Genomic DNA, 22,024 nt, shown 5'->3' with positions numbered 1-22,024 from the left:
TAACTACAAGTAAAAAAACTATATCAATTTTGGACAAAAGAAAAATCATCCAAATCATAAATTTGTATCAAAATTAACCTTGACAGTTAACATTCAACATTTTTTAACTAAATGCAAGGGAATAAACAATAATAAAAAATAAGTTTCTGTTAACAACAAAGTATTTACCAAAACAATTTGAATAAATTATTGCAACAGTAAAATCTACTTTCCATAAATGCATTATGCTCTTTAAACTCTGAGCTCCTTGAATTTCATGCTGCAATATTTTTCTTAATTTATTGTTTCTTTGCTTAAAGTACAAAGTAATTAACTTTCTAATTACACAGCAACATAATAAATGTCTTTACCAAACTATACATAATTCAGAGGATATAATTTATGATAACATAAATACTAGTTTTTTTATATACTTACATATTTTTCAAAATACCCTTTGCTGCTAATGACTGATACCGTTATATAAAAAATATTTCAATATAGTCACTTTTACACCTACATCTTAATATTTAAACACAAAAACAGTACTCAAGAGAATGAATATTTTCCCTTCACAGTATAAAAAATGTTACAAAAATACTTTTAAAGTATTCAAATGAAAGTGGTTGGATTGTATGAAGTTTGACCTCAACTTTCTTCTTAGACAATTTACAACCAATATAAAACATCAGGGAGAGAAGTTTTAATTTCCATAATACAAATTTTATTTGCTTACTAAGTAAAGTAACAAACATATTTTACAACTCAAATTTCCATTGAAAGTTTATACAAGATAAAAAAAAATACTTTGTGAAAAGTGTAAATTTGGTCTCAAAATCTCTTTTGCTTTTTACTATACAAGATCCTAATTCATTATCCAAATATATGAAACTGAGATAAATACTGAAAACAAAACTGAAATTGGCAGTTATACAGACACTGACACCCCTTTCTTTTTTACAGAAAAAATTACATTTAGTAAATACATATAAACAATACAATGTTCTTTTTTTAATATAACACGAACAAAAAAGAAAAAGATAATATTTAAAACAATCTCATGCTTTCCATTTTATTATTTTCTATTTTTTTACTCAATAAATGTTTAGATGCCTCTACTTAGAAAGAAAAAAAGTCAACTCCTTTGTCATTTTAACAAACACGAGCAAATCTGAGAAAGGGAAGCCTAGGATTCTGGGACTACCAAACATAACCCCTAATAACAAACAAGAGTTTAATCATATACAGGCTCTCATTATCATGAAGTTGCCTTTCCCAAATATGTTTACATTTCCAAAAGCTGTATGTCTAATGCTCTCAATATCTTTATAATAACTAGTCAGAGATGAAGAGCTCATCCTATTGTTAAGTGTAATAAATGTTTAACTGACCTCTTCTGCTATTCATATTTACTGATATGAAGACAAAAAAATTAGATACCCCTAAGTAACACATCAAGTTATAAGAACCTTAATTTCTAGATAATTCCTTTTGTACACACAGTACATGTCTTACAAACCACCTTTAACAATTAACATTCAACCATTCCTGACAATATCGAAGGTACAGGTTAAGAAACAGATAAGAGAAATCTCAATGACTACATGTAACTAAATTTTTGACTCAATTAGACAAACTATGAAGATCAGTTTCAAGGCTACATGATCAAAACATAATGCTGTACAAAGCAGCTTAGTAATGTTACAAAGGTCAGTATGTAAGGAAAAAACACACAGTATACTCAAAACTGGAAAGATACACAAAATTCTAAAAGCTGAAGAAATTATAATAATAAATTTATCTTTTGAAACTGAAATAAATTTTAAACAAAATCGTATACTGACTGGAATAAGACTATTTTTCCTAATTCATTTTTGTTAAAATCAATCTTTACATGTTTCTAGCACTAGTAATGAAACTTGACAAAGCCTACACAACTTTTCTGAGTTGTAACAAGAACAAGAATATTACTAGCTTGGCATATCAAAACCTACCATAATCATAACAGATGAATATATAAGACATTAGCCTGAGATAACACTTAATTAACAAATACTCAAAATTGGCATTTCAATGGAAATCTAATTATACCAATTTTAGAAATAAACTAGCATACTTCACTACCTTATTCTACACAACTACAATTAATAAAATTTTAAAATCTGCTAGAGCAATGATTTTATTTAGAGCATACGTGTGAACAGCACCAATCAGGATGCCTGAAAGTAATCTCCAATGCACATTTTTTTTAAAACTTTATTACACATGTCATGCAGAAAAACTTGTGTGAATAACAACATACAAAAATAACTTTAGAAAATATAATAATTTCCACTTAATGAAACTGTCTTTGTATTTTCTTTGCTTTTATTTCTTTTTCAGGTTTACTAATCATTTTTTACTACCTACATTATCAAATTTCTTTCTATGCACATTACTGATGAAACTAACAAATGGAAATGAAATATTGTATGAAATCATGTTTGATAAATATACATGATCCATGAAAAATACCAATATCTTTAAAAAAAGTAATCTCTTTGAAATTAAGCTTTTATAGTTTTAATTAATGCAAATTCTAAATGCACATATATAGCATGGAAACTGTATTCTTCAGCCATCCTAAGAAGAACTGGTAAAGTTTAGAAGCCAAGGTATTTCAAAGAGGTACTTGAAAGCTGCATTTTTGCTGCACACACGTATCAAACAGGAATTTTATTATCCCATGTTAAAGCTGTCATTAGAATGCATGACCCAACAATGCAAGCCAATGGAATTTCATGACAACTCGAACATGCCTTTTCAAAGTTCAAACACCAGAGAAACCCCCGATTAGGCGAAGTTTCACGTACCTCTACATTACAGGATACATGCAATGGCTTCATCTTCACTCACATTTAGGAAGATGCAATTCCTATTAATACACATGGAGGAACCAAAAAACAGAAAACAATTAATAGCCAGCTGAATTTTCTATGCAAGTGCTTTAGTGCAGGAATCCATATAGGATTCTAAGGAAATGCCAATGTTCCATCTAACTAAGATGAACAGTGTTAAAATGAGAATTCATATATTTATCTGGGCTTTGAACTTGAAAAGAAAAAAAGATATTAGGTACACTTTACATTTTTATATCAGTAATTTTTTACATTTTAGTTTCCTTGCATATCTTTTTAAACATGAAACAGAAAAACTCCTTAATTTATTACAGAGATACAAATCAAGAATGGGGGGAAAAGATGTATATTTTTTAATCACTTGACAAACTGAAATTACTTGTGCTGTATTATACAATGCTTTAATGCTCCATGTTTTGAAACATAACATTTTATACAAATTAATATTTCATTATGATAATCTTAAGCAGAAAGAGGAAGAGCTGAAACAAAATTACCGAGAGCATTTTCCATATCAGCAATCAAATTTTATTTGAAAAATTTTAAGAAACTAAATAATAAGGTAATATAATCTTGGTGTAAGTGTTTATTACAAATCCAAAAATTTACAAAAAACAGTTTATCAGAACAAACTTAACTTTACAAAAATTACATTCCAGTGGTATGTCACTTCAATACATAAAATAAATAATAGAAACTGATGTCTTATCTTAGTAAATTTCACACAATTGAGTAACACTGTAGTTTATTTTATAGTTTAAACACAGATGACCAACTAAATAATTTTGTAAAAAAAAAAATTATTATCCAACACGTGCCTATTAAATTGCTTGTATTATGATTGATAATCAATTTAATCAAATTTTATAGCAGGAGGTTATTCTTTAAAAACTGGGTTATTAAATAAAATAACTGATATATTCATAAAGTATTTATTGTAATAGAGAATACTGCTTATTTTTTAAAGAAATAAGGTACTTTTTAGCTTTGACTTTAACATAATAAATTAATATAAAGATTAATGCAATATATACAATATACTGTCACTTACTTTGTACACCAAGGTACTGATCAGTTTTGTTTCAAAGATGTAACCAAGAGGGATCCAATTTAAAAACCTCAACAATGTTTCCAAAGTTGAGTTTACCAACAATGCATTTTGTGAATTTTCCTGTAGAAGAAGAAATCAGTCGTATCATATGTTTGACAAATGAATTACAAGTAAACGAAACTACAATAAAACCACAGGAAAAAAAAAAAAAGATAAAGCAATCATCTTGTTTTTCTGTACATCATTTCTTTCACAGAAAACTACCATAACTGATCAAATAAAAATAAAAGGTTACATATTAAAAGTCTAACAGTAACATGTTCTATAATTTCTTTGTACATTTTAATAAAACATAACACTTTTCTTTAATTATTATATCTAAACACATTTGGTGCTTGTGACATTCTTCACTTATTTATTTAACACATATTTTGTCCAATGTACCATCTTTCTATTTTTTTATTTAGCAAGATTTTTAATGCAAATATCCTACTTTTCAATACACTTATGGTCACAGATTGCCAAAGTTAGTGTGACAACATGACAGTTACTTAATAATTGTATATTGCTTACACCATAGAAAAAAAGAAAAAAGACAGCCATAAATCTGTCAGATTTAGGGTCTTCTCTTTCATTATTTTTTTATGGTCTTACACGATTTTCAGTTAACAATTTGCATTGCATTAATTACAAAATTTATACTTCAAAAAATCATAGCTGGTACAGTTATGGTGAAAATAACATCTCTAATCATAAAATATTTTGACACTGAAAGAGTTTCCAACAATTAAATATAAAGAGTTATCTTGCATATACTATAATATTTTAATACTTAATAAGGCTGCCCAAACCAATATACATTCAACATACAACACCTTTCTTCCACAGCTACTTACCATAACAAACTGACAAAGTTGAAAGATTTGGGAAAACTCACTGCACATAGTGTCTTTTAAATGTTTAGCTTTAGTCTGAGTCATCTGTCCACTTGAAAAATCAAACACCTCTTCACTACAAGAAAAAATAAAATAAAATTAAATACCTTTATGAATTATTATCTTTCCAAAGGTTGTAATCAAAATGTGTATTTGTGCTATTAGTAACATTACTATTAACTTGAACAATTCTACAACCTCAGTGATGTAATAACCAAATATAATATAATTTACAGAAGAAATGAAAAGACACTACAAAGTTTATAACAGGGATAAAAATGCATATGAAATTTTTGGGTGTTCCCAAATCAACAAGCCCCTCAAACCCAGAGAAAGTCTAGGTTCTCTCCAGTGTATTATTAAGACACTAATATTTGAGTTATTTACTGCTAGGAGATTGTCAAACACTGGACCTGCAAACTTCTGCCATTTCAGCTGTTCCACAGACTAACAAAACTAGCCATTTCAAGAAATATATAAACAAATACTCTTCAAAAGTGTTTATAATTGCAATGATTAGACCAGTGAAATTGAAACTGGTCATAACATGACAAAGTGAGACAATACTTGTACAAATCAGTTTCAATAGGGCAAGTTACTGACCAATCATTAACAAACTGAGTCAATTAAAAAAGGCATATATGAAATATTATGAAAGTTCAAGAATGAACCTCCACCTATCCTTCAAGATATTTTGCTTTTTAATTCTAAAATAAACAGATGCATGATGGACTGTGTATGTATTTATGATGCAATGGCAGATAATGCAATATACCAGTACTAAAAACTTAAAAGTTAGTTGTAATTTTTTTTAAATCAAATTTTCTTAATAGATTCTCTGTTTACAAGTTATGCTTAAAATCAAGTTTTAAAGAAAAAATCAAGACATGATAATTTTTCTTAATGTGATAATATTAATACTTTGGTTAACACACTATGAAATTTATACACAACACTAACAGCAGTCAAGAGATATAAGAAAGGTTACACATATAGCCAGCTTCTTGATTTGGTGAAAGTCAATTTATGGAAATAATTCATTACAAACTCAAGGTTTTCATGAAAGAAAAGATCTGTACGTTCAACTTTATATTAAGAAATGCCGCAGCCATACAAATATGTTCAAATTTCACTTTAAAAAACTTTTTTTTTCACTGTTAATTAATACAGAGAAAGACCTCAAACTTAAGGAATTACTCCATTAACTTAATATATTTTTTAGAGAATAAGATCAAAGATAGTTATATCAAGTTTAACTTCCAAAAACACAAAAATAAAGATAATCATGACAAATATCTTAACTATTAGCATTTACAGAAATATACTCTTCAAAAAAAAAAAAAAAAACGCAAAAAGGCAAAATATGAGACAAATTGTTAACAAGTTTATTCCGGGTAGTTCTGTATGACATGTGTGAAACTTTGCACATTCACTGCTGAACATCCAAAGTCTGCAAAGGCGAAGTCCACGCTCACTAGATGAAGTTTAACGTCACTCAACGTCAATAACGAGTATGCCTCCCCTGATCATCAATAACTGCTTGGCATCTCCTGTCCATGGAAGCGATGAGATGACGAATCACATCCTGTGGAATGGCTGTCCACTCAGCCTGCAAAGCTGCTGCAAGCTGAGGTAGAGTCTGCGGTTGAGGTTGTCGCCTTCGCAGACGTCGACCCAACTCGTTCCAAAGATGTTCGATGGGGTTTAAATCTGGTGATCTGGAGGGCCAGGGAAGAACGTTGATGTTGTGGTGTCTCAAGAAGACAGTGGTGAGTTGGGCTGTGTGAGGATGGGCATTGTCATGTTGAGAAACGTCGTTGACATTCACCATGATGGGTTGCACATGAGGCCTAAGAATCTCGTAGACGGTTGCATACGGTCTGATTGGAAATCCTATGCAGCACTGGTATGGTTGAGGCAGTAGACGTCGCAGTGGTGGTCCTATCCCGAAGATAACGTAACCCGGATGTTGCGATCTTGTGCGGGCATGGTCACACAAGGTCTGCCAGATCGTGGACGGTCACGAGTTGATCCATGTTGTTGGTGACAATTCCATAGCCTTGTGATGGTGCTTGGGTGGACATTCACAGCTCTGGCAACATCTAATTGAGATTCGACTGCTCCCAAGCGACCAATGGCGTTGTACTTCAGTCAGTCTTGGCGTAACTGTATTGCGTGTCGGTGGCTTAACACTGAGCTATGGAAACCGAGAACCCGTCACTTTTATAGGGATTTTGCACATGTTGCACTTGCAGAACATGCAGATCTCTCAAACAAATTTATTGGACATACATGCGTTTTGGCGAAAAATCCGATGTTTTCCTCCGTTTTCAAAGTGCACAACTTTTATTGTCATTTTGGTCTGACAATCAGTGCCTTAACACGTGTAACATCACATACTCTGAGCTTGTAACATTATTATATATATTTCTCTTTAAAATAACAAAAATATCCCTTTTGCGTTTCTTGTTTTAAAGAGTATATTAGAGAAGCATTACAAACTTAGAACTTGAGATAGTAATTTCTGTTGTCTACAAGCTATGTGTATGTTACATTAATGCAATGACTTAATTCATACGAAATTTTAAATATTTTGAATAATCAACCAATAATATCTTCACTGTCTTAGAAACTATAATACAGACAAATACACAATGTATCCTAATACAGCTGGTATGGATATTCAAACTTTTATTAAAATAGAATAGAGAACAATGTTTCAAACCTCTTAGGTCATCTTCAGGTTAATATTTACCTGAAGAAGACCTATGAAAGACAAAATGTTGTTCTCTACTTCATTTTAATAAAAGTTTTAATAGCTATACCAGTCATCTTAAGATATATTTTTACTTCAAATGGATTTCTCATCATCACAAGAGACAAATACACACCTCAGAAGTTTTAGAATGGCCATGTTATTCTGACACAAACTTTCATTTGTTTTGCTTGCACCTACAATGTCACTAATAAAAGAGGGCCAGTTTTTTGGCCATTCCCTTTTTAGGATCTGAAATACAAAGAAGAAAAAGAAACTATTTGTATTATACAAGTAATTAAATACTAAAATAACGTACTATAGCATCATGATAAAAATGTTTATAATCTGCAAATAGAATCACATGGCACACATACAACACCTGCTTATTGTATGTTTTATCATTTAGAACATTTTAAAGTAAAAAATTCAACCAGTAATGAATACTGTTAACTTTTGGTAACTTTTTCTCTCCAATGTCAATTACTGAAAACAATTTGCATAAATAAAAAATATACATCAATCTTTTCGTATCGAAAAAAAGTAAGTATTTTACCACAATTATAAGCACATTTTTTTTTGTCCATTAAGTTTCCAGCTTTTTCAAATAGTGTGTAATACTTTGGAAATTTTTGGATTTTAAGTCCCTTAAGATGAAATTTTGAATTATTTTATGAGAACTCTCCTGACACTCTACATCACGTTACACATTTTACTGCACCACAGATGGTGTTTTCTTAAATGACTTCATCTATTTATGCTATAAAGGATCAGTTAATGCAAAGCTTTCTGTGAGAACTATTATTTCTGTTTAACAAACAAATCCCAGTAATAATAAAATGCTTTGATGTACCATAAAAGGACTTTTCCCCCTAAACCATCCAGTATGTGTCCACACATGGTATTCAGTGTTTTTATGTTAGACACAAATTAACACAATGAGCTACCTATGCTATGCTCACCATGGGTATCAAAACAGTTTCTAGGATTGTCAGTCCACAGACATACTGCTGTGTCACTAGGAGGTAATATTCAGTAACAAACATTACTGGTCAATACACTTATTTATGCATATTGTTATCATGGAAGTAAAAACATTAAAATGGCATTTTACAAACAATGATTATAAATGTTAAATTTGTAGACTCACAAAAATATTCACTATCTAATATTCATATTAGTTAAATACAAAATGTGATGTACATGATTTTATGGCTGACTGGCATCTATCTTACTACTACTAAATTTATAATGTACCTACCTGTTCATTTATAAAATTTCAAACATTAAAATACAAACTTATTCATACCAACATTTAATTCTCTCACTTTGGGTGTCCTTTTATGCAAATGCCACAATGTTAAATTCTGAGTTAAATTTAAAATTACATGACTATCATTATATATGAATAAACTTGACATCAATATGTAGCTAATAATTCAAATTCTAATATTATACAAGTCTTATGTCCTTAAAGTAACATTTAAAATGAAAAAAAATATTTTTTCCCTGTTTGAGCATTGTAAAAATTTGTTCAATACTATCCCCTCTTTTCTAATTTACTGTCCAAGAAGTAAAAAATTTAAGATGAATTATTCATTATAATGTTTCCTCAAGTATCATTAAATCATAGTTAGTCGCAGAGCCATAAACCAAAAAGTCAGACCCTCTTGTCATGCCCACATGTCACATCCTTCCCTTCACAAGTTGCCAACCACACTCTCTGATGTTTAATACTATTACATTTTATAATCAATAGACAGGTGTTAACCTATTGAATGATTTATTATCTTACATTCTTTTTTGTACAGAAAATTGTCTAATTCATTTCCAGTTCAAACTTTATTCTCACAGGAAACATCAATGTGACTCTTGTCTCAATTTACATTCTCATGAAATTTTAATGTCCAACAATTAAACTTCCATAATTACACAACAAAAGCACTGACAAACACACAACTCATGCTATAATAAACAAAATATTTAATTACCTGATGCACATAAAGCTTGTGTGCACACTAAGAAATATTTCTTTTAATATATGTTTACTTACTTAAACTAACAAGTTTTTAAGTTTTACATTGGTTACTTATACAACAGAGAAAAAAATATACACAAAAAATAAGAAACTTAATACTTATGTGTCAGTTTCGTACTCTTTTTCACTCAGTAAAAATTAAACTTAATTGTTTTTGTGAGAAACATTTTAACAAATTTTTAATTTTTCAAATATTCAACTAGAACGCAAAATAATCACATGCAGAGAATATAATGTCTTAAAACTATTAGAATTTAAACGACTATCCATACTACAAGAACTTTAAAATAATTCTATTAACATGTTCAAGGCAAACTCAACAACAGCAACTTTGAAACTATAGACCAAAGTCACTAAAAAGCTGTCACTAAAATGAGCCAATACTATATGTAATTCAGTAAATTAAAGGCTTCTCTTTCCCTTGGTTATAAATAATATAACAGTAAATGTTTAACAGAATTAGACATTTTCTGAAAAAGAATAAGTAACAAGATGGACATAGAAAGTGGACTTATCTATATCTATAATCAAGATTACTGGAGATTATTAAATTTGGTTATGTTTTAGCAACATCTCAAATACAGATTTGTAATTTGTATGAAATGAAAGTCTAGAAGGACATACAGATGAGGAAAGAATATTCAAAGGATCAATTCACACCAAGGAAGTGTCACACGATACACAGAAGTTAAAATTGAAAACTTACTTATTTTCTTTCAGAATTAAAACTTGTAATATTTTAAAATTTTATTTATTAACTAAGTTTTGATGCTCAGTTTACAAACGCATTTCGATAAAATTGTGTACTTAAATTCTAAACATAATTTTGTAAAATGTCGTAGCATGCACACTCTGATACCCACCTCCAAAATACACAGTTGATATTTCAACAATAAAAAACTTTCAAATTTTTGCCATAAAAACTTAGAAAAAGCTACAAAACTAAAGTGAACCTATTTCTTACCTGGACTAAAATCATATTCAATTTGTTCAAGTATACCTTTTCTCTTTCAAGAATATCTGGATCAGAAGAAGTTTTGATAACTAACCCAACAATATATTTCTTAATACCTGAACAAGAATAAAAAAAAAGAAAAAATGACTCACAATTAAACACAGATTCTAAAACAATATATTAATATTTCCTACTTGAACCATTGTCTTTGGGAATATAAACTTCCTGTACAGAATCTTCAGCCACAGTTGAGAAACATACACACTGACAGTGACAAAATACCAAAATATATCTTGGTTGTTTCATAGTGAGAGAGCCACTTAATATAATTTTGTAGGCTTGAAAAACTTTTGTTTGTAAATCCAGTAATTCATTAAAATTTGAATTACATCATCATTGTCTTAAAAAAAAATCCACAAATTAAAACTATAAAAACAGTCTCAAAAGGAAGTTTATCAAAATTTCTACTCTCCCACAGGGATATGTTGAATCTATTGGACTGTCTTTTATTTTTCCCATACACCCAATGTGATTAGATCATTTCTGTTTTTTTTCTCTTTTATCCACCAGAGAGACATTATCCCATTTCAAGAGAAGGAAACTGGACTAGCTTATCAAAAGAGTTTGGGGATGGATGGCACTAAAAGCTACATTTCATTACTGGAGGATTTGATAAATACACATCAGGAATAATATAACTTGAAACAAAGTTTTACCTTCATTAAGTAGACTTAAAATGTTTTTGTTAGCCTGTTCATACACATTAGTTAAGGAATTAAACCATAGTAACGGATATACAAAACACCACCTTCACACTGATTTCGAGGAAGAACTTTCCATCTTGTTTTTATGACATTTTCCAAAATCTGTAGAGCATAGTATTTGGTCTGCTGATTTTTTGAAAATTCTAGTATAGTATCCACTCTCGTCCATGAATCAGGGTGTTCTTTTAATCTTGTAAGAATTTCCTGGGCCATTCTTTGCTGTAAATAATAATTGTACTGAACTGTCACTTGCAATTCGGATAATTAATTTGGTTGTTTACCTATTTATTTGCAGTCCTGTCATTCAACAATATAAACACCTTATGAATACAACATTTGTAAAAGGAAAACTGCCTTTTATTTACATGCACCAACACCTCACTTATTAACAGTATGAAGATAAAGCATTATTTAAGGGCACTTAAACAGGCTATTGAAGTTTATTTAAAATAGGTTGAAAATAAAAATGTAAGCCTTTAATATTTATTCATTTTATGAGTTAAAAATAAATGTTGATTAATTGGACAGTGTTAAATCACACATGATTTTCTATAAAATTGTATTTAGTCTATGAATCAACAGAATAATTTGGTTACTTGTAATTTATTTTATTTTAGAATTGCTAAAATTCAAATTAGAAGAAGGTGTTTTTTAACACTTGAAAGTTAATGTATTTTTAGTATAAACATTATTAACAATTTCACTTGTCTTTATTTACATCTAGCACAGGTATTGATGTCAAAATGTAGACACAAGTTAAGAGCTATAAAATATAGTAAGTTTACAAAGTTATAACTACCACCCATCTATGTAATAAAATAGTGCCAATGCCTATAAAACTGAAAGGCTTTAAAAATATATATTTGGTTCTTATCAAGAAAATAAAGTCACAACAAAAACAGTAACAATGTTTGAAGTTTCTATTTTCTGCACCATCAGTTTGCCTCAAATATTTCACATCAATTGACAGCTGACAACATAGCAAAAAAATGCCACTAACAAACAATATATCAAAATGATAAATTAATAAAAGTCTAGTCACTTTAAAGTTTAATCAAGACTTGACTAAACTGAACATGTGTAGTTTTTAAAGTGCTAGCTTTACCACAACTGTAAGCTATATCAATTCACATTATATGACCAATTTCTTAGTTTTTATTAAAGTAGGAAACTTCAACATACCTGACCACCTTCACCAGTATACATGCAATTTACTATATTATCCAGAGCATTTATGTCTAACTTTTGATTGAAATCAAGAAGTTGATCCATCTGTTCTGCCAAATTTGCCATGTTTCCATTCACTAGTCATAACAAAGAACATTTATGATTATTTCCTGTCTTAAAAATGAGTAACTGCAACACAACATCTATAAATTCAAAAAAAGATCTGCACTAACAAATCTAAACACCACCAAAAACAGTAAAAAAAACAAAAAAAACACAATTTGTTATTTTCTTACCAAAAAGCCACATAATGGACTATTTGCATTCTGTTCATCTTGGGTAATCAAATCCCAGATTTTAATATTACAAGTTCAAGACCAGTCAGGTGGGTTAACAGACATAAAAAAATTGACACAGGCAATTTCAAGCTAGCATTTAGCTACAGATAATGGGTGTAAGAGAATTTTCTAACATATTTGCTTCAGACTATTAGGCATGAAAAATGTACTAATCCACATCAAAATTCTACAAGCCCAAATAGTTCTTGCATTATAATTGCTAAATTATTACATACTGCAAATATATACATAACTATATCTGTTACAGAAACTTATTTCACAGTATCACAAAACTAAAGATACTATGATTTATTGCAAAAAGTGAGAGAAACGTAAAATCTATTTGTAGGTTAACCACTCAACATATGTAATAAACAGGGAATCCTAATGTACTGATGATTTAATCCACAATATATAAAAATGTAATAAAATCTCTAGAGTGGTTATCCATGCTACTTATACTTAAAAAACCAAAAGAATAAAGTTACATTCAGAACACCCTATCCATTCCACTATATTTAGAACAGAGTTCTTAGTAAGTTATCCAAGTCATTTCACCCAAACTGTTTTATCTCACATCCTAATCCCATTGAAAAATAAAATAATCAAAATGTGTCATAAATATTAGAATTTTAACCTTCACAAAAGTCAGTTGTTGAGATGATCAGCCTTACACATATTTCATTGAAAATAGATATTAAAGAATGCAATAGGAAATATACCAAAACTATCATTTGTGTACATTTTACAGAATAAATATAGTGTTGGATTACATACACATGCACCTACTCTATGAAAATAGAACTACACTCTCATTTCAGGCTAGTATATACCAAGTTCTTCAAAGTCCAAACTTGAAATTGGTAGTATCAGGCACCATACTAATGGATTTCTACACCTCAACAAAATTTTTGTTCATATAGTTTCAGATTATTAAAAAAATATAGGAAAACCAGAACTTAAAATTGTGTATGATTTTAAAAAACAAGTATTTTAATATTTGTTTATCCAACCAACCCACTAATTCTACAATGATCTAAAAGAAAAAAAACCAAAAACATGAACATTCTTTCAAATTTTTATGTTGGGTTGCACAAACATTACTACTAAGTAGAACATAAAGGCATGTATGAAAAGGGTGAAAATTGATTAAAAATCACCTGAAGGTGGAAAACATATTCTAATGAGCAAAACATGCTGAAACTGTGCCATTTGGTGAAACAAATTTCATATAATCCTATAGTTATCACACTTAACCATTACTTCATGTCAGCAGATGTTATAGATAAGTGTTACAGACAAACAAAATCTAATATAACAAGATATTTTGTTAAATTTTCCAGAATAAAACTACCATCAATTTCACTCAAATGTTGAACATAGTACTTCACATATGAAATCTGTTTTCAATTTACAAATGTATATAAATTAGTTTGTATAAAAAAACATTGCTTAAATATGAATCTGATTACTTACCTTGACCAGTGAATTGTAGCACAGGTTGCCTCATCCCATTGACTCTTGCAAATGACATTCAGAGTAAAGATATCTCGAACATATATGTATATACCTGGATTTAAAAGGATTGAAAATAATTGTTAAGTATAGCTGAATTACTGCAACATCAAATCAAAAAACAAATTATTAACCTTTTTTTGGTCCTTGTTCAATTCCTAAACATTTTCAAATAATGCACTGGGAAATATATCTTTTTACATCAATTGTCAGATATTGTTCCATAACAAGTTAGGTGCTTAGAAAAACAAAAGTATTTTTGGAGAGAGAGGAAAAAAAAAAAAAAAACTTTAACATTCTTTCAGTCATATAAAGACTTGTAGTTTAAACTAAAAGGAATGTAAAATGTATGAATAAAAAAAGAATAGGAAGGTTGTGGCTGTGCAATGACTATGGCAGAATTGGGAAGGACTAAAACAGAATCTTTTTAAATTTTGGTTTCAGATTTTTATGAATTTTTATTAATTTTGTGATTGTACTTCTTTGTAACTTCCAAATGAATTCTTTTTGCCCCTTTTGAAAAATCTCACTTCATATTTTTATGCTAATGTAAAGTGAATAAAAAAAAAAGGACCAAGAAAAGTACAGACTAGGTAGTTTGATCTGTGTTGTTTAGATGATATTAGAATTCACTGTCTGAGATTATTCTGAAATGTATCTTGAAAATATGCATTTAATGCATTTTATTCATTTTATTTTTCTTACTACACCTACTTAGTTTTTGAGTGCAGCCCTGTTCCAAATTAAGTATCTCAAATTTCGGACAGCCTCGAATAAAGTGCTACACTAATGGTTAATTATGAAGTGAGTTTCCTGTACTGTTAGATAAATATTTAAACAGAAGTAATAAAATTTTATTTGCAGCATTAAACTGATTATAAAGAGTGATATATAATACACTGAGTAAGTCTGAATAAACACTAATGTTCCCAGATTCATAAATAATACTGTGGGAAGAATGGTCCATAAAACTAGAAAGGCCTGAACACCTCCAATATTTAAGAAAAAAAAAAAGGTAATTAAGGCATGATCACTGAAGTTGTCCTAATGATGCATTTATGAATATTATTTTAGACATGTTTAATTATTCAAAAAAATTTCAATATCACCTAGTCAAAAAAAGGATTACATTTGTACATTTACTCTTTTCAGTGGTTACAACAGAATTTAAAATATTACCTCATCTAACAGATTAGATGTGGATTATCTCAAAATCAGTAATATCTGCTGAAAATCTGCTTTCATACCAGATTTTAAAAAAAATAAAGAAATACAACTTTTGTTACAATAAAGAACAAGCTGAATGCCCATCATATGATAGGAAATAATTATTAATTTTTTCTCTAAGTTATATTTAAACTTTACAAATGTTTTAAGAAAATTATTTATAATCTAGTACAATATATACATGATGGACTATCTTGTTTCTAGCAATTCATGAACATTTTTTTAATAGATATTTTGTCACTTCCTTTAAATATTGCTTGTTTAGCATTTTAACTTCTGTATATCTTTACGTTCAAATGTTCTTGATAAATCCTTATAGGTCAAAACATTGAAAATACTGATTGTCAAAAACATATTCCTGCCCGGTTAACTGTTTGACCCAATAAATTATAAATTGTGATGTAATGGTAAAGGCAGTGAACTTTTGTTTTATGAATTTCAGGGTCTTCTCTTTTGACTCTCTTTCTGTTTTTGTAATCCTGCTGAGCTATAGTAGTATGCTTTAATTTGGGTATTTTCAAAACTGAAATGTGCTATGGGTAAAATGTGGATTAATATCAAGTTGTAGCCAAGGGTTCCCATGAGACAAAATATGGTAATGTTGCATCAATGTTTCTCCTTGACAACCAAGCCTAGGTAATGGGGAATTCCAGCCAGTGAGTATGATTTTTATGCACCAGCAATAAAAAGTGTGGGGTATGCATGTACCTAATTCAATTTTATTACTCATCATAATCTCTACAAATCTACCCTAAAATCTAATTATATAACTAAATTTTATATGTATATTATTAAGATACAATGATTTTGAAATAATAAAGTAAACACAACTGGTAATGACAATGCCTTTATTTGCAAAATCAAGGTCACTAATAATTGAAGTTTGTTTGAAACATACAATAGTCTTTGTTCTTAAATTCTGTGAGCACAATGTTTGTTACAATAATAATTCTATATATTCTCTTATTACTTCTTATATATGATTTATCACAAAAATTCCACATCATTACACAGGTATATGTGGTCCTTGCAAGAATACTAACTTTTTTATGTGCTTGTTAACTGTTTCTTAAATTCACTGATCAAACAGAAACATCATCAAGCCTTACAGAAATATGTACAAATCTTTGAAACACATTGTTCATTTCAGGCATTTTAGAAATTGTCTATGATACTTCCTGTAGTTTCAGGAAACTCAAAAAAACAATACATGTGCAGACAGTGCATACTTAAAAGTAAATTATAAAGAGCTTTGAAGAAGATTGAGCTATTAGAAAAAGAAAACAGCTGATCAGGAGCAGAAATCAAGGAAATAATGCAGGAAAATGTACAAAGTTAAGATAAAAGTTGCAAGGGAAGAGTAAGAATTTGGCTTTACAAATGTGTACACGAGGAAAACACAGTGATATGGGCATGTTCAGTTTTATAAATGCACACAGTTATTTGAAGAGTGCAACACCAAAAATTTAGACTAAAATTTGCTTGCTAAGTGCAAAAGTATTACACACTGTGTTGACAGTTTAAAGATTGGTACCAAAAAATTAAAAGGCCCATTTAAGAGTGATCCCTTATATAGATGCTAGAATTAATTACTTAGTATGATCCAGAGCTTAAATGAAGGATAATGAAAGATATACTTTGAGCTATAGGAAAGCTGGTTATAATAGAGATATAATTTTCAATAGAAAAATCAATAATATGCTACAGCTGATTTTACCTAAGCAGAATAGATAGTACAAGTTTGTAAAATCTCTAAAGATATTAATTAAAAATAATTTAAACCAAATGTGCACAATGATGAGGTAGCTTATGAAACTAATAAAGTACTGATAGGATATTTGAATACTTAGGACAATGTGAAGATTCAGCAATTAAATAAGTTTCATAAGTCAATGTCACATTTCAAAATACACTTAATAAGCTTACTTGATCTTATTTCGAACAAAATGGACAAGTTCAAATCTCTAGGTGAAAATTGGAAGACTATAACAAAAACTAAGTGATACATGGATAGATGTGGAGTACAGAAGATATATTATGCCAAATTAATGAACTAAACAATATTTCATTATTGTTTATTGATTTACAATAAATCAGTATTAATATACATAACAAAATATGCAAGTATAGCTACATTTATTAATTTATTTCTCATTTGATTTCCACATTTCAAAATACTTATTTAAATCTAATGGGCAACATCAATTTCACATTGGTTTATTCACTACAGAATCACAATCTACTTCTATTGAATAAAGGAATATGATGGTTTAATAATAAGATTCACAAAATTGTTATGTTTATTGTAACCAATGAATAAGCATGAGGAAACACTCTTTATTTAAACTATGGGAAGTATACAACTCTTAGTTCTGACATGAATCCATAAAAAATGACATCCTTCAAAGTACATCTGAATACTGTAGCATAAGATTTTGAGCCTTGATAATGACACAATATTGTCTTTCCTGTTGGTTTCAACTAAACCAAGATCAAACACTGAAATGGCATGGAAGTGAATGTATAGGCTAGTAGAATGATCATGTGGATGGAAAAGTTAAAATTAAGGATAGTTCAAACTTATTTTCTCCTAAGAAAAGTATGGTAAGAAGTTAACTCACTGAAATTTACAAGATTATCTAAAAGACTAAAAGGATAAAGATGCCTTATTTCTTTGTACACAACAAGAGTAAACTCCAGTTAAGACAAATTTATTTTTCTAACAGGGTGATTGACTTATGAAACAATTGTGGAAACCAACACTTTACATTAGTTCTAAGGGGAAATTGATGATTTCCTAAAAAAATAAGGGTAGGTTAAATTTGCACTTTTTCTCCAAGATAAATATGTTAGGGTAGCCTTAAAGGATCATATGATTATTGTTTGTTCAGTTTTACATAAAACTACTTAAGGGTTATCTGCACCAGTTGTCCTTCATTGTGAAGAACAGACAAAGAGAAGTCGGCTAGACAGCTACACCAATCACCAACTAACTTATGGGTTACTTTAATTCAATAGTGAAAATTGACAGCACCCTTACAATGAATTCATAGCTCCAAAGTACAAAGCATGTTTTTTGTTTTGTTTTTTCTGATGGTGACAGAATTAACCATTTAGTATCAGATCCACTATATGCCATAGGATAATCTCATGCTATCCATGTTGTTTCAGGTTACTCTGTCGAACCAATTCAGTATGCTTGCACTTTCCCTTTATAAGAAGTGAACAAACACACCATACACCTACATGTTTAATGTCTGATTAAAGAAATATTTTCATGGGTAAACCTTTTATATTCTTTCTTACTTGTAACAATTCATTCCATTCCCTGTATTCTGATTTGTTATATTTTTTTCTTTTGTGTATCTTTCAACATTAATTAATATTTTTTCTCTCTCTTGTGTCTAACTTTTTCTCAATAGGAGCACTAGTATAGAAGATTGTAAACACTTATATCTGATCAAATAAGATTTATAGTTATGTATTACTAATGGAAGAAAAAATACAACTAAATATGGATCAAAAATAATTTTTCTTTTGCAAGTACCACCCAAGCTCTGTAAAAAACGTAATACTCAAATTGTAATTGACACTTATTTTTTCTCTTTTCAGATACATGTGCCCAACATTATCACCATACTGTGGCAATGGTACTATACAATAAGATTACACATCTTACATCTCCAACCTTCAAGCCTTGTTTAACATTTGTTACTACCTATATCTTGGCCTTCTGATAGTATCAGGTTGCTTATGCTGTTTTATTAGTATACTAATGTTAGTCTAAAACAAGGCCTACATATAGTACGACAAGGCAACTGATAAAAATATATATACACACACAAGGGATTTAACTAAGTTGGAAACATGCATAAAACTGATGATTACCTATAAGCAACATATAAATAGTGTTTTAACCTGTACATACATTATGATTTTAAGACTAATCATTGGTCAAGGTCTGCTATTTAGCATGGCACTACCTAGCACAGGAACAGTAATAAATCCTTTTGAGGTCATCAAGGAGTTACTTAAGGTTCAAAAATACAAAACTGATTCACATTCACAGTATAATCCCCTCCATACTAATCAGAAAAGACAACATTATTCAATGTAGTAAGAGGTGACAACTACACCATATTTTGTATTAAATGGACATATTTTTACACACTGGATTTTTTTGGTTTTTAGGAGAATTTGGCATCAGACATATATTAGTAAGTTATAAATAGCTACATCTTCTTTCAAGTTACTAATTAACAATAATAATAATTTCCAATCAAAGTAAGAAAACTTCACACAGCAAAAATAAAATTCAATGTTAATAAGTATAACTATTGAAATAATTTTTTGTGCTCCTACTTACAAAGATAAGAATACACTGCATCATCAGTTAGGTTCTCTTACTGTAAACAATATGTTGGTTGTATATATATTTCAAGTTTTGGCCAGTTTAGTATATATATATTAGTCCTAAATCCATATACTAATATAAAAAAGCACATAATCTCTAAATAAAAACACAATAAGAACAAATAATAAGAATGAATAACTTAAATATTGTAACCAACATTGAAATAATAGTATATTGAAGTTAAAGAACACACAAACACCAGCTACTAGCTTTTAAAACTGCCATATATTTATTAAGTTTGTATTACTCATTAATATCTAGTCCTAATAAAAGATAACCTTTACTCAAGATGTAGAATTACAAATGGAATCCATGCCTATAAATTTCAGAAACATTTTCCTAAATTATTTATGCACAAAATAGCTTGTGGACCTTTGGCACAAAAACTGTCAACTAAACAATAAAACCATCAATAACACAATTTATCAAACTAATTCTCACTGAAGTTTTATTAATTTGCATAAGAAATTAGTGACATCATTCAATTTGTTTGGTCAGTTTTCTACAACTGTAATAAAGAAACATTAGTCAATACTATACAATATGTTGACATCACCTATAGCATAACAAACAGTATAAAAATGTTATAATTGCACCAGTAATCTGAATGTTAATATATATATATAATCGTTTACGTACAACCAAAACAAGTTATTAACACATTGTCTCCCACAACTATTTTGCTGATACTTTCCACAGTCCCACTAGTCATTTTACAATTACCTTTTTTTAGTAAGTGTGTATATATAAATGTTGTGTCCCAATCAATAAGTGGCTGTTTAAAAAGAAAATACAGTACAACTCACCAGTGCTTCTTTCTGGAAGACTTTCATATCACAACCCACCCGTGGGTCGTGTGGGAGCTAAGATGTTATTATTAATATAACCATTAGCAATTAATATTAAGCACTAGTACTAAGAATCACAATAACATAAAAGTTTAATCAACTATAGTAAACATTATAATTAATCAATTTATTGATAATACTTTTTAGTACTGATATAATTTATACATGCTTCAACATTTAGGTATTAGAAATCACCTCAATAATTCCGAAACTTATTCGATATCCTAATACTATTACTGCTGTGATGTGCGACTTTATGCTACTTCTATTCCAACTTCATAAACATTAGTCCTCCAAATAATATATCGTAAAATTATTACCCTTCAATTATATTTTTTGTCTAGATTTTCTGGCATGCAACTTCATAACTATCCAGTAGCATCCTATATAGTAATTATCATTATATTAACGGTAACTCTACTATTTACTGTTAGTGCTAGTCAACTACTCTAGATTACTAGTTATACTTCGTGTAACTTACTCGCTTGCTGTAAATGTAACCAACCGAACGCCTTTCTGGATTACTAAAAATTCTTAATCAAATATTACTACTACTAATGGTACTTAGTAGAAAATATCCAACAGCAGCATTATATAATACCGCCATAAATGATAAAGTGATAAACGTTAAGAGTCATTCCTTTACAAAACAAAAATGGCTGCGCCCATTCTTCAAAAGAATGAATGGTTGTTTCATCAATTGTATAAGAGTTATACTTACCTTTTTTCGTAAGTATTAGGTTTACTTATTTTTTAGGTATCTTTAGTTTTCGAACAGGTTTTATAAACGGTTTGAGCTGTCGCTTTTGTGTATTCTGATCTAAAGCGCAAATTTACTAAATATCCCACTGTGACCGGTTGAAACTGGTTGTAAGGTTTCATTTTCGTGCATTTCCGGAAACTGCCGAGTTTGCTCTCCGATTTCTGTGCCGACAAGGAAATTGCAAAATTTATTTCAATGATTGGTAAATAATGCTACCGCAAGAAGCTGAAAATTAACAATAACATACCTTAAGAAATATTTTACGTTCTATCTTTAACTCTACTTTGTAAAAAGTAAATAAAAAATAATATGCTACTCTCTAATGACGTCAATTACACTCAGCGTACGATTGGATGTGAATCAGTACAAACATGATCT

At 29.4% G+C, this 22,024-nt stretch overlaps 1 protein-coding gene across 8 annotated transcripts in view; it reads right to left on the bottom strand.

Annotated features, from left to right (window-relative positions):
- The window catches only part of LOC143225736 (exportin-1-like), a 66,331-nt gene extending 44,529 nt beyond the window's left edge, over nucleotides 1-21,802 (bottom strand). For 2 of the 8 annotated variants that reach the window (XM_076455662.1, XM_076455667.1), the window contains exons 1-9: nucleotides 21,605-21,739; nucleotides 20,842-20,898; nucleotides 14,356-14,449; nucleotides 12,557-12,678; nucleotides 11,419-11,593; nucleotides 10,620-10,726; nucleotides 7,754-7,869; nucleotides 4,824-4,938; nucleotides 3,928-4,047 (exon numbers count right to left, since the gene is read on the bottom strand). In XM_076455662.1, coding sequence (XP_076311777.1) covers nucleotides 3,928-4,047; nucleotides 4,824-4,938; nucleotides 7,754-7,869; nucleotides 10,620-10,726; nucleotides 11,419-11,593; nucleotides 12,557-12,678; nucleotides 14,356-14,413 — 813 coding nt within the window. In that variant the 5' untranslated portion in view covers nucleotides 14,414-14,449; nucleotides 20,842-20,898; nucleotides 21,605-21,739. Of the gene's footprint in view, nucleotides 1-3,927; nucleotides 4,048-4,823; nucleotides 4,939-7,753; nucleotides 7,870-10,619; nucleotides 10,727-11,418; nucleotides 11,594-12,556; nucleotides 12,679-14,355; nucleotides 14,450-20,841; nucleotides 20,899-21,364; nucleotides 21,553-21,604 lie in introns of those variants that run through there. The other 6 variants (XM_076455669.1, XM_076455665.1, XM_076455666.1 and 3 more) reach the window with 6 other exon arrangements.
- Between the last annotated feature and the right edge of the window lie 222 nt (nucleotides 21,803-22,024).

The sequence above is a fragment of the Tachypleus tridentatus genome, chromosome 9 (genome assembly GCF_004210375.1).
Source record: "Tachypleus tridentatus isolate NWPU-2018 chromosome 9, ASM421037v1, whole genome shotgun sequence".
Lineage (NCBI taxonomy): Eukaryota > Metazoa > Arthropoda > Merostomata > Xiphosura > Limulidae > Tachypleus > Tachypleus tridentatus.
The sequence above is the reverse complement of the archived record's forward strand: the minus strand, read 5'-3'. Positions and strand labels throughout refer to the sequence as shown.